This window comes from Peromyscus leucopus, chromosome 1, assembly GCF_004664715.2.
Source record: "Peromyscus leucopus breed LL Stock chromosome 1, UCI_PerLeu_2.1, whole genome shotgun sequence".
NCBI classification, from domain to species: Eukaryota; Metazoa; Chordata; class Mammalia; order Rodentia; family Cricetidae; genus Peromyscus; species Peromyscus leucopus.
Genome location: NC_051063.1, coordinates 108,045,483 through 108,060,204, shown reverse-complemented (window position 1 = coordinate 108,060,204; position 14,722 = coordinate 108,045,483). Strand labels below are relative to the sequence as shown.

General features: G+C 40.2%; 1 protein-coding gene across 1 annotated transcript in view; it reads left to right on the top strand.

Annotated features, from left to right (window-relative positions):
* Window positions 1-492: 492 nt before the first annotated feature.
* The window catches only part of LOC114698661 (probable asparagine--tRNA ligase, mitochondrial), a 77,349-nt gene continuing 63,119 nt past the window's right edge, over window positions 493-14,722 (top strand). Inside the window, 2 exon segments of the mRNA XM_037206370.1 lie at window positions 493-649; window positions 2,765-2,916. Coding sequence (XP_037062265.1) covers window positions 493-649; window positions 2,765-2,916 — 309 coding nt within the window.

The following is a 14,722-nucleotide window of genomic DNA, read 5'->3' as shown; positions in this document are numbered from 1 at the left end:
TTTGGCTTGAATATCAAAAATTATTTCATGTGTGGGATGAGCTATAGCTCTATTGGTAGAACACTCACCTAGTTTCCACAAAGCCCTGGGCTTTATCCCCAGCACCACAGAAAACAGGGCATGGTCAGGTGTATGCCTGTAATCCTAGCATTCATGACCTAGAGGTAGGAAAATCAGGGGTTCAAGTCATCTTCGACTACATTAGCAAGTTTGAGACAAGCCTGGGTTACATGAGACTCTAAAAATGACAATTAAAAACACACAGTCACATATACACAGTGTGTATAACTTGATTTACTCATAGATTACTCTTGCTATGTTCTAAAACTCAACTACTAGAATCCTCAAGGCTAAATCATTTAGAAGAGCCGAGTTCCTCACATAACTGAAGGTTTCTTCTGGGTTCCTCTAAAATGGAATACTGATTTCCTTGTCCTCCTTGAGTGTGGCAGTAGAGAAGACTGTCCTTGTGAATGGAGGCTCTTCCCGTGCATGTCAGAAGTGTCCTCCGCTGTCAGTGTCTCTGAAGCCTGCAATGGAGCCCCGGAGTCTGGGCCCGGTCTGCAGCATTTTAGTAGTGTGAAAAGCAGTGTGTTACAGGCTTGCTTGTTCCTCTTCCGGTCACTCTTTTGTTGCCAGTGGTGTGCTGGTAATTAGAATTCCTCTCTTGTTTCTGTCTTCCTTGATGGTGATTAAATAATGACAAAGCTACGTTAGTTTTGTGTGATAAGAATATATATAGTCCTGTTAGTCTTCTAACAGGGAGCTTGGTGTACGAATGTTAGGCTTGGGGTCCTAAGAACCTTGCAAAATACCTGGTTCTGAAATGTGCGTCGATACTTGGAGGTGGTAGGTGAGATTTTTAAAACGAGTGAAATGTCTGCTTCTGGTTTCAGGCCCCTCTCTGGCTGTCACATCTCCTGCTAGGGATCCTTTTGTTATGGGATGGCGCCGGTCATCGCTCAATGAGACAGACACTGGCACATTTCCCCTCTGCTTGGCTTTGACTTTCCATCTGATCTGTGGCTTCCTCTCCACCGTGTTTTCTCCAGACTTTCTGGGGCTGCCTTAATCGTCCTTGCTTTGAGCTTCTCCTTTGTAGCTTTCGGTGGGGCTGTGGACTTTGAGAAGCTTTGCTAGCAGCGTTAAAGCTCAAGAAGGCTCTTGGAAGAGTTTGGCATTAGTTATTAAAATAATCGCCACGTTTCATTAGATTTTGGTTCTCAGTCTCGTGTTATCTACCTCCCATCTGCGTTCTGTTTCACACGGCATTTCCCCAGCTCTGACTATGGCAATTACAGCTAGCCAGTACACTTCTTCTCTCCACCCTCACTTCCTTTGGATTTTTCCTTCCTTCCTTTGTTTACTGCGCTCCTGCTTAGTCGCCTCCATTCACGTGGAATAAATGATTCATGTCCATAATTCTTGGCTCATAAGAAATAAAAGTTTTATGCAATAATTTTATTGATTGAATTCCATTGGTCCTTTATAATGTGCGCTGCTTTCAGGTTAAGTGCATATTTGTATAATTTCTGGGAGTCTTAATTTGTAGCTTGAATGAATAATTTCTGGGAGCCTTAATTTAGAGCTTGAATGTTTAACCAGTCTATATCTAAGTAAGTTGTTGATTAAATAATTTCTTTTGAGGTTAGAACTCTTGAATTCAGAGAGGGTCATACTTGGAAAGTCTCCCTCTGATTATGCTTCAAGATGTTTTCATATTCTACTAGTGATAGGCAGAACCTGGCAGGGATGCAGATGTACGAATTTACTGTATTGATTTCAAGGCTGAAATTCTGCGTTAAGTGTATAGCATTCTGCCTGTGTGCTGTAAATTCTTTTAGCTACCTGCGCTCCCATCCTGCCACATCTATTCTGAATGTAACCTTTTGCCTACATGGATAGTTAAAATGAAAGAAACATAACCTTGAAGCTGATGGGTTATTTCAATCCTGCTAGCAACAGCTTTTGTGGTTCACTAATGGAAACAGTCGCAGACTTTTGATCGGAAGGACTGCAGTTGGGCGCCTCAGTGATGGATGGGTTTGCTGCTGCTCAGATTGTTATTCAGGCGAAGGAAGTACACTCACTGCCTGTGCCATCAATTGAATGACAGAGACTTATTTGAAGTCATTTCTCCCTCTTCCTATTTATTTCTTTAGTCCCTACTTATCAGCCTTTATTTTCTCCTTTTTGATGGTTCATTACTGCTGAGGTTTCATTTCAAGACAACTGAACTTCATATTGTTCACTTTGCATTTCATTAGCAGTGTGGGCAATATCATTCCACGTTAGCCCTAGGTGAAAGTGTATTCTTGTGTGTTCCTTAGACCATCGCCAGTACCTTCAAACGTGGGCAGAAGAGATAGCATTAGAGAGATGGAGTAAGGGCTTGCGTTCCATCCCTAGCTTAGCTAACCAGTTATCTGTCTTGGAAATTCATGAAGTCTGTCCAGGACAGGGTTTGCTTATTTTTGAAATGAAGTAGTTAAACAAGATGCATCTAAGTCTGTTTCGCATTTAAAATTTTTTATATGCTTGTATGCATAATAAAACATTCAGCTGGCCAGATGTAATAATGTATGTCTGTAATTTCAGCACAAGAGGCTGAGACAGGAGAATGGAGAATTCAAGGCTGGCCTATATTACATAGCAAACTCCTCCCAAACACCCACAAACAAAAAGCCACTTAACTGATCTTTGAACATATTTGGAGAGTAATCAAGGGATGTGTAATGGTATTATGTTGGTGCCATTTTAATAGTAAAACACAGCATATCTTCTTGGAATTGCTTCATATACAAATGTAGTGAAGAGTTTTCCTTTCTCTTCTAGGACAATGGCTTTGTGCACATTCATACCCCAATAATCACATCTAATGACTGTGAGGGGGCTGGAGAGCTTTTCCAAGTGGAGGTAAGTTGTATCTCCCCCTTATGCTGCTTAATATTTTTCTTTAAGGATTTGCTTTAAACTTAATAATGGTTTTGTGGACTCAAGAGCTTGGCTAGCACCGAAAGTTGTCAATAGTAATCCTTGAAAGACATTTACATTGCTCTGATCACTTATATTTCCAGTGCTATTATTCAACTATAACTAGAATGTATGAATTTTTAATTTAGCATTCTATTTACTTTTCCTTGGGGTGTGTGTATATATATATACACATCAATCACAGTCAAACCCCTTTGTGTGCTAATCAAAAAATTAAGAGTTAAACAGAAAAGTGTGCATGTAAAAAAATGACTTTCCAAATTTGTAAAGGAGTAGGTTTTTTCCTAAGAAATGATAACACTTCCTGCACTGCTTTTTTTCTCTGTTGATCTTTGTTTTACTTTTGAGCGTATTTCCCCAGCACACTCCCCTGCCTTCTCCTTTCTCTGTCCTCCCAGTTGTCCCCTTTGTTCCCCTACTCAGTTTTGCTTCTGCTTTCGTGTCATATGTACATACGTGATTTTATGTATTTATATCAAATCTAGAAACCAATAATGAGAGAAAATGTGATACTTATCTTTTTAGGTAGACTTAACGTAATAGCTCTACTTGCATCCATTTTTCTGCAAATGGCATCTTTGTTCTTTATGGTTTAAAAAATTCCATTGTGTCTGGGAAATTAGCTCCTTTGGTAGAATGCTTGCCAGGCCTTAGGTTCAGTTTCCAGCATCTCATAAACAGGGTGTGGTGGTGAATATTTGTAATTCCAGCACTCAGGACATGGAAGTAGTAGGATCAGAAGTTCAAAGTGATCTTCAGCCATATAACAAGTTCAAAACTAGCCTGGGTTTTATAAAATTTGTCTAAAAAAGCTTCTGTTGTGCATATATACTATATGTTTGATGATGAAAACTTAGTTTTATTGCTTAGCTATTGAGAATGGTGTTGCAATAAACACTAGTGTGCAAATATTTCTTCAGTGTTGACTTGAAGTCTTTCAGGTAAATACCTAGGAATGATATATCTGGGTCATGTAGTAGATTTGGTTTTGGTGTTTTTGAGGAACCTTTGTAGAGATTTCCATAGTGGCCACACTAGTTCACATTGTCAACAGCAGTGTATGAAGGTTCTCTTTTGTCCCCAACAAATCCTTGGCAGCATTTATTGTTGCTTCTTTTCTTAGTGACTGCCATTCTGACTAGGAGATGGAATCTCAATGTAGTTTTAATTTGTATTGATTGCTATGATAGTGAGGATGAACTTTTTTTTCCACATGCTTATTGGCCATTTTTGCTTCACCTTTTCAGAACTGTCTGTTCATCTCATTAGACCATTTATCTATTAGTGTGGTGGTTTGAATGAAAATGGCCTCCAGAGGCTCATAGATTTGAATACTTGGTTTGGAGGGAATGGCACTACTTGAGAAGGATTAAGAGGTGTGGCCTTGTTAGAGGAAGTGTGTCACTGGAAGTGGGCTTTGAGATTTCCAGGGTCCAAGCCAGGCCCATTGTCTCTCTTCTGCTATCTGTGGACCAGATGTAGAACTCTCAACTACTTCTCCAGCACCACGTCTGCCTGCATGCCATCATGCTCACCACCATGAAGATAATGGACTGAACCTCTGAAACTAAAAGCAAGCCCCAATTCAATGTTTCCTTTTATAAGGTTTGCCACGGTCATGGTGTTTCTTCACAGCAATAGAACATTGACTAAGACATTGGGTTGATTCTTTTTACTTTTTTAAAAAGTTCTTTGTGTATTCTAGGTATTAATGTTCTGTTGGATGCAGATAGCAAGATCTTCCTCCCATCCCAAGGCAGTATCTTCACACAGTTGCCTCTTTTGCTGTTCAGAAGCTTTCTAATTTCATGGCTCTCACTTGTCAGTTGTTGGCATCATTTCCTGAGCTACTAGAAAGTCCTCACCCATGCCTGTATCTTGAAGTGTTTTTAATGGTTTTAGACTGTCAGTCTTATATTAAGGTCTCCTATCCATTTGAAGTAGATTTTTTTGTACAGGGTGTTTGGTGGAGATTTAGGTTCATTCTCCTGCATGTGGATATCCAGTGTTCCTAGTGCCATATATCAAAGAGGCTGCATTTTCTCCAGTGTATAATTCTGTTTGTCATCTTTGTTAAAAAGCAAATGGTGGTAGTTATGCAGGTTTATATCTGAGCCCTCTATTTTATTCCATTGACCTGTATACCTGTTTTGTTTTGTTTTGCCAGTTCTATGCTGATTTTTATTAGTTAATAACTATGACTCTAAACCATAACTTGAAATCAAATAAAGTGATGGTTTTAACAGCATTCATGTGTGTGTGGAGGTGTATTGTGTGTACATATTTGTGTGGGTGTATTCACATGAGCATTTAGGTTCTCGTGTGCCCATGTGGAGGCCAGAGGTCAGCGTCAAGTGTCTTGCTCCATCTCTTTCCATCTAATTTTTTCAGACAAGGTCTCTCACTAAGCCTGGAGCTCATCGATTTGACTAGGCTGCCAGCTGGCCAGTGAGTTTCAGGAATCCACCTGCCTATCACCCGCTTCCAGAGCTGAGGTTACAGATGTGCACACTGTCCCTAGCTTTGTGTAGGCTCTAGCTATCCAAACTCAGTCCTCATACTTGCACATAGACACATTAGTAACTGAGCCATTTTCTCTGTTCCCCAGCATCCTCTCTGCTCAGGGTTGCTTGACTATCTGGCATCTTTTGTGCTTCCATAGGAGTCTCAAGGGTGTTTTATCTATTTCAGTAAAGAATGGCATTGGGATTTTTATGAGGATTTCATTGACCCTATAGATTGATTTTGGTAGAATAGCCATTTTCACAATATTACTTTTTGTAATCAATGAATGTGGGAAGTCTTTCTACCTTCTGGTGTCTTTAATTTTTTTTTTCTTCAGTATGTAAGTTTTCATTGTCGTCTTTAATTTCCTTAGGTTTATTCCGAGGGCTTTTGTTTGTTTTTATTTTTTTTTAAAGGCAATTGTGAATAGGATTGTATTCACAAACCCTGATTTAGTTTTCATTATTTGTCATTGATATACAAGAAGGCTTTGGGGTTTTGTATGTTAGTTTTGTAACCTGGCACTTTGCTGAAAGTGTTTATCATATCTAAGAATCTTCTGTTAGTCGTTAGGATCTTTGTGGTGATTAAAATGAGAAATGTACCCCATAGGCTCAGGCATTTGAACACTTGGTTCCTGCCACCCCCTCATCCCCTTACCCACCCCCCCAATCCCCATTGGTGGCGCTATCTGTAGAGTATGAGAGGTGTGGCCTTGCTGGAGGAAGTATGTCACTGGGGGCGGGCTTTGAGAGAGTATACCCTTGCCCAGCTTCCTGCTCCTTTTCTCTGTGCTTGTGGTAAAAGATGTGGTCTCTCAGCTTCCTGCTCCTGCTGCCATGCTGCCATGCTTTTCAGGTCATAATGGATTCTCAGCCCTCCGGAATCAAAAAAGCCAACATAAACTCTTTCTCCCATGAATCATTTCGTGTTGTTGTGTCGTTTGACCACAGCAACTGAAAAGTAACTAACACAGTTCTAATGTATAGAATTATACCATCTGTGAGTAAGGAGACCTTGACCTCTTCCTAGTTATATCCTCTTTTGCTTTTTTTTTTCTCGTGTCTTACTGTTCTATTTAAAATGTGAAGACCCTTACTTATTTTTGAAAGACTTATTTTTATCTTATGTGTTTGAATGTTGCCTTCATGTATATATGTGTACCTCCTGCATGCCTGATACCTGTGGAAGCCAAACAAGAGCTCCACATACCCTGGAGCTGGACTTACAGATCCATGTGAGCTTCCGTAGGTGCTGTTAACTAAATCTACTTTCTTTGCAAGAGCGGTGAGCACTCTTACCACTGAGCTCTCTCTCTCCAGCCCCGTTTAATTATTTCCTTATTAGTTATCTTCTGAGTCCTAGTATGTACCAAACACTGTAAGCCTGCCCATATTGCAGGTAATAATAATAATCTGTCAGAACAGGCCATGCTTACAATTACATTTATGTAATTCCAGCACTCAGATGACTAAAGCAGGAACAGTGTGCATTTTAGGGCATAGCAGGACCCTGCCACAAAGTAAAACGAAGTAAAATACTCCACCAACTTTTCTCACTTGCAAGCAGTTGAAAGCCATTCCGTTACCAGCTTAGCTGTTCCAAATCATTATTTAGTCATAGATTAATGCACACAGAGAACTGTATTTTGTTGAATCATACATTTGTGTTTCTGTTGTTTATTGACTGACTTTTATTCCTAACAGATGCTTTTTTATACATTTGTTTGATTCTATAAACTGACAAGATGTACTTTCTCCCCTTGGGTACTTTGTGACTCTGCTAGCAGAGCTTTCTCTTAATGTTAGGAAACAAAGTAGTCACTATAAGAAGTTATTTCAACCTGTTGACGTCATTACTAAGAATAAGAATCAAGTGTCCTTCATTCAAGTGTCCATCTTCAAGTTGAAGAAATCTTGATGATAATTAGATTTTTGTTTTTGTTGTTGTTTGTTTGTTTGTTTTTCAAGACAGGGTTTCTCTGTGTACTTCTGGCTGTCCTGGAACTCCCTCAAACTCACCACCTGCCTCTGCCTCCTGAGTGCTGGGATTAAAGGCATGTGGCACCGCCACACAGCTATAATTAGCTTTTTGGAAAAAGCAAAATAAAAATTACTTGAGAGCCAAGGGAGGTATAGTGTTCCTATAATGCCAGTACTTTAAAAAATAAAAATAAAAACAGAAAAAAAAAAAAACCCAAAAACTTGTTGAACATTTGAAGTGGAAATGGAAGTGTTAGCATCTGTATGTATCAATTCAGCGAAAGCAGTAAATAAAAAAAATTAATGGTATTCTTTTTTTTTTTTTTTTCTGGAGCTAAGGATCAAACCCAGGGCCTTGCACTTGCTAGGCAAGTGCTCTACCACTGAGCTAAATCCCCAACCCGCCCCCCAAAAATAATGGTATTCTTAAAAATAGTCTTCTGGTTGTTCTTTTCCTTTCCTTCTTAGTATTCTGAATGTGAACTGAAGAAAAATTATCCACCTTAAATACACATCATAGTCCCTCAATCTAAACCCACTTAACAGTTTACAAGGGTGAGGATTAAAAGAATTGTTACAGATAAAAAGGGAATTTTTAAAGGAACTCAGACAAATTAAAAACTGTCTTTCTTGAACTGTAATGTTACATTTGGAGATAACTGACTTGCTATCAGGAAAATCCTTAAGCAGATCTGGTAGATGACATCATGTGTCTTCTGACCTGTAAATAACTCAGGAAGGCAAGTTACCAGATGAGTATGACTAAGAAGAGAAAAATACATTCCTAAAGCTAAACAAATGAGAAGTGTTCTGTGCTCATATATGTTATTTCAGGACCAGACACAGGAATTTTACATAGTGGAATTAGACTTGACTATAGAGTACTCTAAAGACATGCTCTCGAGTTCACTGATGTTATATACCCTCCGTCCAGTAGGCCAGATTTCATCAGTCCGTAGTCATGTGCTAGATATGACTTGCTGTCTCCATTACTTGCAGAAGTTCAGCTACTAAGATGTAACCTGCAAACCCTCTATTGTTTGGAAGAACTCCCCAGGCTCACCTTACATCACCCTGTCCTTCCAGGATTCGTTGTTAATCTCCTCCTAGCTGCTTGTTCAAGCTTATGGTGCAAATCTTGGCATCTACTTTTTAAAGGGAGTAGACTTTGGTATTTAAATTCTTGCTTTTTTAAAAAAATAAGTGCCCTGCCCCTGCCCCTGCTGCCCTTGACAGTATTGAAATATCCCTAAGCATTTAAAATTAATAGATAGTACACACGGGTTTGAGGGCAGCATTGAGTCACCTTGAAAAATCAAAGTAAGAATATGCACTTCCAGTACTTATTGAGAAATGAGTGCATGCTCTGTTGTTTTAGTTTAGTTTTCTTTCTGTCATCTCTATTTTCTATATGAAAGTTTTAAGACTTTGGATACTTGTTAAGATTTAGGGACTATTACATACATATGTAAGAAGTTGTATTCAAGGCACTCATTTGTTATTCAGCACACATTTGATACCATCTGTGTTCAAGATGCTGTGTTAAATACTGCGAAGGATATGATGATACAGTTGGGGTGCTGGCCTGTAAACTGGTTAGTTGGCAGGAAGTGATAAAGGAAGGAGCATGCTTTTTATTCATCCTTGATATTTATTTTACACTATTTGTTTGTATCTTTTTCCTGTTTGGTCACAGTGTCCCAGCTGAATTCAAAATTGTATTTGATCTTCATAATTCTAGAGCATCCGGGGATGGTCCCCAGTTTAGGATGAATCAGTCTGGGATTTTTCAGCTGCAAAAAGTGATAAGCATTCAACAGAAATATAACTTTGGTTTTTGCCTTGCTAGGAATTAAACCTAAAGCCTGAACATACTAAACGGAAACACTCTACCACCAAACCCTCAGCCTGGAAACCATATTCTGAGATTTAACCTTTTTCTGGGCTAATAATGTGTGGCAGGAATGTTTTCTCATGCTGTTGGGCAGTAGCAAGCAAGCCACAGTCAGCCCCATGCTCCTTGATACACCAACACTTCAGTGTGGTGTGTTGCTAAGTCATAATGTTTAGTGGGTTAGATATATTAAATGCATTTTGTTTGTTTATTTTTTGTTTTTTGAGACAGGGTTTCTCTGTGTAGTTTTGGTGCCTGTCCTGGATCTTGCTCTGTAGACCAAGTTAGCCTCGAACTCACAGAGATCTGTCTGGCTCTGCCTCTCGAGTGCTAGGATTAAAGACCTGAGCCACCACTGCCTGGCTAAATGCATTTTCAATATTTACTATTTTCAATTGATGAGGGATTTATCAGGATGCAGTCCCACTGTAAGTCTAGAAGCATCTATGGTTTGTCTCTGAAAAGATAACAGAGATTAAGGCATGAATTAGAGGCTATGACATACTCAAAGTTGGTCGGAAAATGAGGTGAAACTTTTATATATACAGTTGAGGTCACAGTGTTACTGATTATAGGTAATAGGGAATCTCTGGCAAAATTGGATCAGTGATGATTGAGAAGATAGAAAAAGCTTCAGGGTCTAAAAAGATGGTCTAGCAGTTAAGAGTCCTTAGTCATCTTGCAGAAGACCCAGGTTTAGTTCCAGTATCTTCATGGTAGCTCACAGCTGCCTGTAACTCCAGCTCCCTTTTCTGGCCTTGTGGTTTTCTGCATTCAGATAGTATACGTACACTTCACACACACATAAAAGAAAAATAAATCTTAAAGGAAGTTCTCAAATGAATATGTGACTTGACTCTGCCTCAGGAAGGTGTTCCAGGGAAAAGGAACAGTGTGAGAAGACTTAGAGAATTTTTTGAATTGAGTGGGGGCTTTTATTAGACTCCAAGTAAACACGTGAGAAGGTGCCTATTGATGAATATCAGAGGATAAAGATGGATAGCTTTAGGAATGAGGAAATGGAGCAGAGAGAGAGAGAGAGAGAGAGAGAGTGGTGTGTGTGTGTGTGCGCGCGCTTTAAAATGTTTCATTGTGACTAGGAAGATAGCTCAGTTGGAGAGTTCTTGTTTTGCAAACATGAAGTCCTGGGCTCAGTCCATATGGAGGCAGAAGGATCAGTTTAAAGTCATCCTCACTGTATAGCAAGTTTGAGGACAGACTGAGGTACGTGAGACCCTGTCTCTAAAGCACAGTTGGAGCATTCTTTTTTTTTTTTTTTTTTTTTTTTTTTGGTTTTTCGAGACAGGGTTTCTCTGTGTAGCTTTGCGCCTTTCCTGGGACTCACTTGGTAGCCCAGGCTGGCCTCGAACTCACAGAGATCCGCCTGGCTCTGCCTCCCGAGTGCTGGGATTAAAGGCGTGCGCCACCACCGCCCGGCTGGAGCATTCTTTAGACATGTTTCACATACCATTAAATTTAACTCACTTAAAAATGTTTTCATTGTTTTTAGTGTCTTAGCTGAGTTTTCCAGTCAATTACTGTGCTTTAGTATGAGGGCATTTTTATCACCCTAAAAACAAATCCAGAATTCATGAGCCTTTTACCATTCCCGCTTGTAGCTCCCACTAATCTACTTTGTATAGATTTGCTTCTCCCACAATATTTCATGTCCATGGACTCATAAAATGTAGTGTCTCTTTATTTGTTGTAGTATTTGAGGTTCATCCTTAATGATGATACATGTTGTAGCATGTATCAGTACTTCAGTTTTTATATCCAGTACATACTCTAGTGTGTGGGTGTCCCTACATTATGTTTATCCGTCTATCATTTGATGAACATTTCTGGCATTTTCTACTTTGTGGGTAGTATGAATAATACTAAAGAGAAGATGAGTGCAAATTTTTTGTGTGGATGAACATTTCATATCTTTCGGATTTGGTAACTTTCTGTTCAACATTTCCAAGCCCGTCACAGTGTTTCCCAAGGTGGCTGTACAGTTCTGTCGCCACCAGCGCTGGTAAGAGGGCTCGGGTTTCACTACATCCTTACCGACACATGCTGTTTTCAAGTCTCTTTAGTTATAGTTCTCCTGCTGTGTGAGAGACACACAGCTAGCTCATAGTGGCTTTAATTTGCATCATCTCGATTACTAAGGGTGGTGAGAGGCTTTTCCTGCATGTATTGAATATTTGTGTATATAAACCCTTTGACCCTTTTGAAATTGTATTTGTTTGTCATTTTTGTAGTCAGTTGGCTTGTAGGAGTTCTTTTACATATTCTAGAGATGTGAGATTGTCTACCTCGCTCCCTTCCTCCTGCCCCAGCAGTGTGAAGACCTACTGTACCCTCAGGGCACAGCCTTGAATATGCCCACATTACACAGACTTGGCCCTTGCTGACTTGGGCAGGATTTTCTTTGGTGGCCTCTTCCCCTGACCACAGGCTCAGTGCTTTATTATTTTCAGCCAAGTCATGGGCCATAAATTGCATCATAAAATGATTCAGTCAAATTCAGGCTCCTATATGGGGGTCATTCTCACGGTCAGCATGTAAATTTGTTCTGACCTCAGAAGGCCTGTTCCCAGCCAGCTTCCCCAGTGTCTTTCCAGCACACTAACAGATTTGCAGTTTAGTCTTATGCTCAGTGAATCTGCCAGTCTCCTGTTGCCTATTACTGCAATCGCCGCCCTTTTGGAGAGCACTCTTCTGCGTGAACTTTGCCATAGACTATTGCACATCACTGCCTTTGGGGACAGATCTGGACTGGTGCTTTATGGCCTGCTTCTCTGCAGAGACAAGATCTTGGAGCCAGGGTTCTAGTGCTAGAGGCAGAGACAAAGATGACTCTGAGTAACTTCCTCATTTAGCAACTGAGTTCTGAGGGGAACAGCAGCTCCAGGTGTCCTGGGTTGCCTCACCTGGCCTGGAGTCCACATTCCACCTGGGAGGGACCTACAGGGCAAACAGGCATATGGTTTTGGATGTATCAGTCTAAGTCAGTGGTTCTCAACCTGTGGATCGCATATCAGAGATTTAGATTATGATTTATAATGGCAGCAAAATTACAATTATAAAGTAGCAATGAAATAATGTTATGGTTGGGGGTCACCACAACATGAGGAACTGTATTAAAGGGTCTCAGCATTAGGAAGGTTGGGAACCTCTGGTCTAGCTAGACTAGTTTCTGCCATTCTAAGCTGTGAGGAGGAGTGAACAGGAGTGATTTCTAATGCAAACACTATAGGCTCCTCTGTTCATACTAATTTATGGTAGATTGTTTTAAATAGATCTTTCTTTTTTTTTTGTTTTTGTTTTTCAAGACAGGGTTTCTCTGTGTAGCTTTGCGCCTTTCCTGGAACTCACTTTGGAGACCAGGCTGGCCTCAAACTCACAGAGATCCGCCTGCCTCTGCCTCCCAAGTGCTGGGATTAAAGGCGTGTGCCACCACCGCCCAGCTAAAATAGATCTTTCTTTGTTTGCTACACATTCTTGGAACTGTTTCTAGAGAGACCTTAATGCTTCTTTTCTTTCTTCCTTCTTCTTTCTTTCTTTCTCTCTTTCTTTTTTTCTTTCTTTCCTTCCTTCTTTCTTTCTTTCTATCTATCTTTCTCCCTTTCTTTTTTAAAATAATTTTTACCAGTTTCACTGAGGAATGGGTCAAAAGAGCATCCCACAGTCATTCAAGAACTAAGGGAAAGGAAAGAGTTAACCGCTTTCCTGCTATATTGATCTCAGTTTTCTCGTTTATAGAGGGTGAATAGTGTCATATTTAGAGCTGTAAGAACTAACTAAATGGCACATAGGAAAACTTAATCAAAAAGTAGCATAAGCAGGCTGACAGTAGCATTCTGCTTTCCCAAGTGCTGCACTTTCCAGAATAAAAAGATGTCATTGATCATTGGAAATTTTGGTGGTTATAAAATGTCATGATTATATTTTTATGCCCTATCTTATTTGGGTTGATTTTTTTTTAAATTTATGGATATGGGTAGTTTGCCTGCATGTATGTCTATGCAGCATTTGCATGCCTGGTGCCCAAGGATGTCAGAAGAGCACATCAGATTCCCTGAAATGGAATTACACATGGTTGTGAGCTGCCATGTGGGTTCTGAGAATTGAACCTGTGGCCTCTGGGCCATCTCTGTAGGACTGTTTGGTGCTTTTATTTTTAATTACTCTTAACCTATTTTCTTTTAAATTTATAGATGGCAAGTGAGCTAAACCAGGTCAGCCTTCTTCTGGAAGAAAACCTAGCATTAGACTTCCCTTCCCTGACTTGTTGTATTCAATTGCTTTGGCTTACTTTAACATTCACTTCTTGAAAAATGTATTGGACGGTTTTGTTCTCCCTCTAGTAATCCATAAGGAAGAACAGCGTCCTGGACCTGGAACATTGAAATACTTTTGTTGATACATATTTTCTAATGGTGACTTCAGCTTTTAGAACTTTGGTGTAAAGAATGACTGTTTCTGTTATGGAGGTCTTTTTCCCCAGGTGTGTGTGCACACCACTCTGTGCATGCTGGTGCCCTTGGAGTCCAGAAGAGCACACTAGATCTGCTGGAACGAGAGTTAGAGGTGGTGGTGAGCCACCCTGGGTGTGTGCTGGGGACTGAACATGAGTCCTCTGCAGGAGCAGGAAGTGCTCTAAATCACTAACCCATTGCTTCACCCAAGGAGTTCCTGTTTTTGGGGGGGGGGGACAAAACTTGACCCTAGGACAGATCTAGGAAAATAGACTCACAATAAAGTTTACTCCAGACATAAACCTTACTCTCCTGTATTTGAAATTTGATCCTATACATATGTGTATTTACTTTACTCTCATTCTGACCAGAGCACATAAGAAAACATTTTTTTAATGTGTAATGTTTTAAGACACAGTTTCATGTATCCTGGGCTGGACTTAAACAAACTGTAGCTGAGGATGACCCTAAACTCTTGATCTCCTGCCTCCACATCCAATGTGCTGGGATGTATTTGATCTCCTGCTCCATAAGTGCTAGGAAGCCAATTTTAAGAAAAGGAAGAATTTATTTTAGCCCATAGTTTCAGACTTCACTTCATCGTTCTCGGCCCCACTGGTCCTGAGCCCTTGGAGGAGCAGAACATCCTGGGGGTGGGAGCATGTGGCAGGGGCTACTCACCTCATAATAGGGAGGAAGGAACCAGGTATAAGCTTCAAAGACATAACCCCTCCCAGTGACTCCTCTAGCTAATTTCCATTTTCTAAAATTTGTACCATCTCCTAAAATATACCTACCTCCCAGATCCCTGATTCTCCTTCCCTCAAAGGGGTCTAGCATTTTGACACTGGGAAATGACATCATCTACAGAGCTCATA